At 39.7% G+C, this 1515-nt stretch overlaps 1 protein-coding gene across 1 annotated transcript in view; it reads right to left on the minus strand.

The window, feature by feature from the left end:
* LOC112141977 (DNA-binding protein RFX2-like) overlaps window positions 1-1108 on the minus strand; it is a 1483-nt gene extending 375 nt beyond the window's left edge. Inside the window, exons 1-3 of the mRNA XM_024265194.2 lie at window positions 973-1108; window positions 737-888; window positions 544-641 (exon numbers count right to left, since the gene is read on the minus strand). Coding sequence (XP_024120962.2) covers window positions 544-641; window positions 737-888; window positions 973-1067 — 345 coding nt within the window. The 5' untranslated portion in view covers window positions 1068-1108. The remainder of the gene's footprint in view (window positions 1-543; window positions 642-736; window positions 889-972) is intronic.
* Between the last annotated feature and the right edge of the window lie 407 nt (window positions 1109-1515).

Here is a 1515-nt window from a genome sequence, read left to right on the forward strand (position 1 = left end):
TAGGCTGAGTGAGGGCCAACATGCACACCCGTCTTTAAAGGATCTCACTAAAAAAAACCTGTTCCACATTTTATGGGTGAACAACAACAAAAAAGAAAAGAATGTTGCTACATTTTTCTCTAATAGTGTGGCTTCTAAAATGTGTATGCTTAGATTTTAATGCTCAACTAAATGCATTATGTTGTGAAGTTTTCAGCAAATAAAGTTAAATCATTCTGTTGTCACAATTCCTTGAAGATAAGTACGTTTTAAGTTTGACAGCCAATAGGAACAACTTTTTTTTTCATTCTATTTCCATTTAAAGATGCCAAAAACATAATTTCTTTAAATATATATATATATATTAATGGTGTTAATTTATTATTATTTACAACACTGAAAGTTTGACTTATTGAGATAAATAAGAAAAATCAGATTAAGGCTGTATCAAAACCAAAGGAAATTTGTAACTTTTGCCTAAAAACAAAAAAATGTTTACAGATGGATAATATATAGAATCTGCACATTACAAAATAAATAAGAAAATAGAGTTATTTGGGTCACCTTAGTGCGAACAATCTCTTGCGGGAAGCTGGTCATGGCGTTGGTTAGCCAGCCCTCCAGACTTTTAGCAAAGTTCCTGATGGCCTGAGTGAGAGTGCCTGAAAGAGTTTTATATTTTACTGCATTATTACCTGAAGAAAATAAACAAGAACTTTCTGAAATTATTTCTTTAAATGACATCTTCAGTACTAACTGGGAACGGGACGCAACACATCCGGGATGAGGACCTCCACCAGAGCCTGGTACAGGATGTGATCGCAGCTCCTCATCCACAGTCGCACTGGCTCATATTTACACAGAGCCAAGAGCTTCTCTCTGGGAATAGTACCTTCCATGTCGTCATCACTGCACGGACAACAACACAAACCATAAACACCGTCATCTAAACTCAGGAGGATTACTTTCACTTCAAATGAGAAGAAGTGGCACCTGCTGGGAATGGATGTGCTTCCGTCACTAGATGGCGCTGTGGAACACCAAAACGTCTGCCAGAGTTTCTCAATGTAGTGGAACTGGAGATTCATCACCACATCCAAAGTAGCCTGCGAGGGAGGGGGGGAGAAAAAGAGAGTGTGGAAAAGGGGAAGACGAGGGGGGGCGAACAAAACATACAGAGCTGAACCATGGCAACCAGACACACAACAAAGTTTCTACAGGCAGGCGGGCCTGCAGCCTCCTGCTCGCCCTGGGCCCTCCCGCTTAGACAATGAGCCAGCTTAAACGCAGCTCCCTGCACATTAATCATCTGGAGAATCCTAAAGCTTTTTATGTGTGTTTCACTAACTGTTTTTCAAATCTTCAGAACCTTCAGAAAGCTGGGAGCTTATAGAGATGAATTCACACATTTTCCTACTTTCAGTGACCTCCACCAAATATTCAGACTTAATCTTTCTTGTTTGCAAGTGTGAATGTTTCTGACAGCAACTTCCTGCATAAAAGGAAACGATAATCGGAGATGATCGACTTTGAAGA

Source organism: Oryzias melastigma, unplaced genomic scaffold (genome assembly GCF_002922805.2).
Source record: "Oryzias melastigma strain HK-1 unplaced genomic scaffold, ASM292280v2 sc02362, whole genome shotgun sequence".
Classification (NCBI taxonomy): Eukaryota; Metazoa; Chordata; class Actinopteri; order Beloniformes; family Adrianichthyidae; genus Oryzias; species Oryzias melastigma.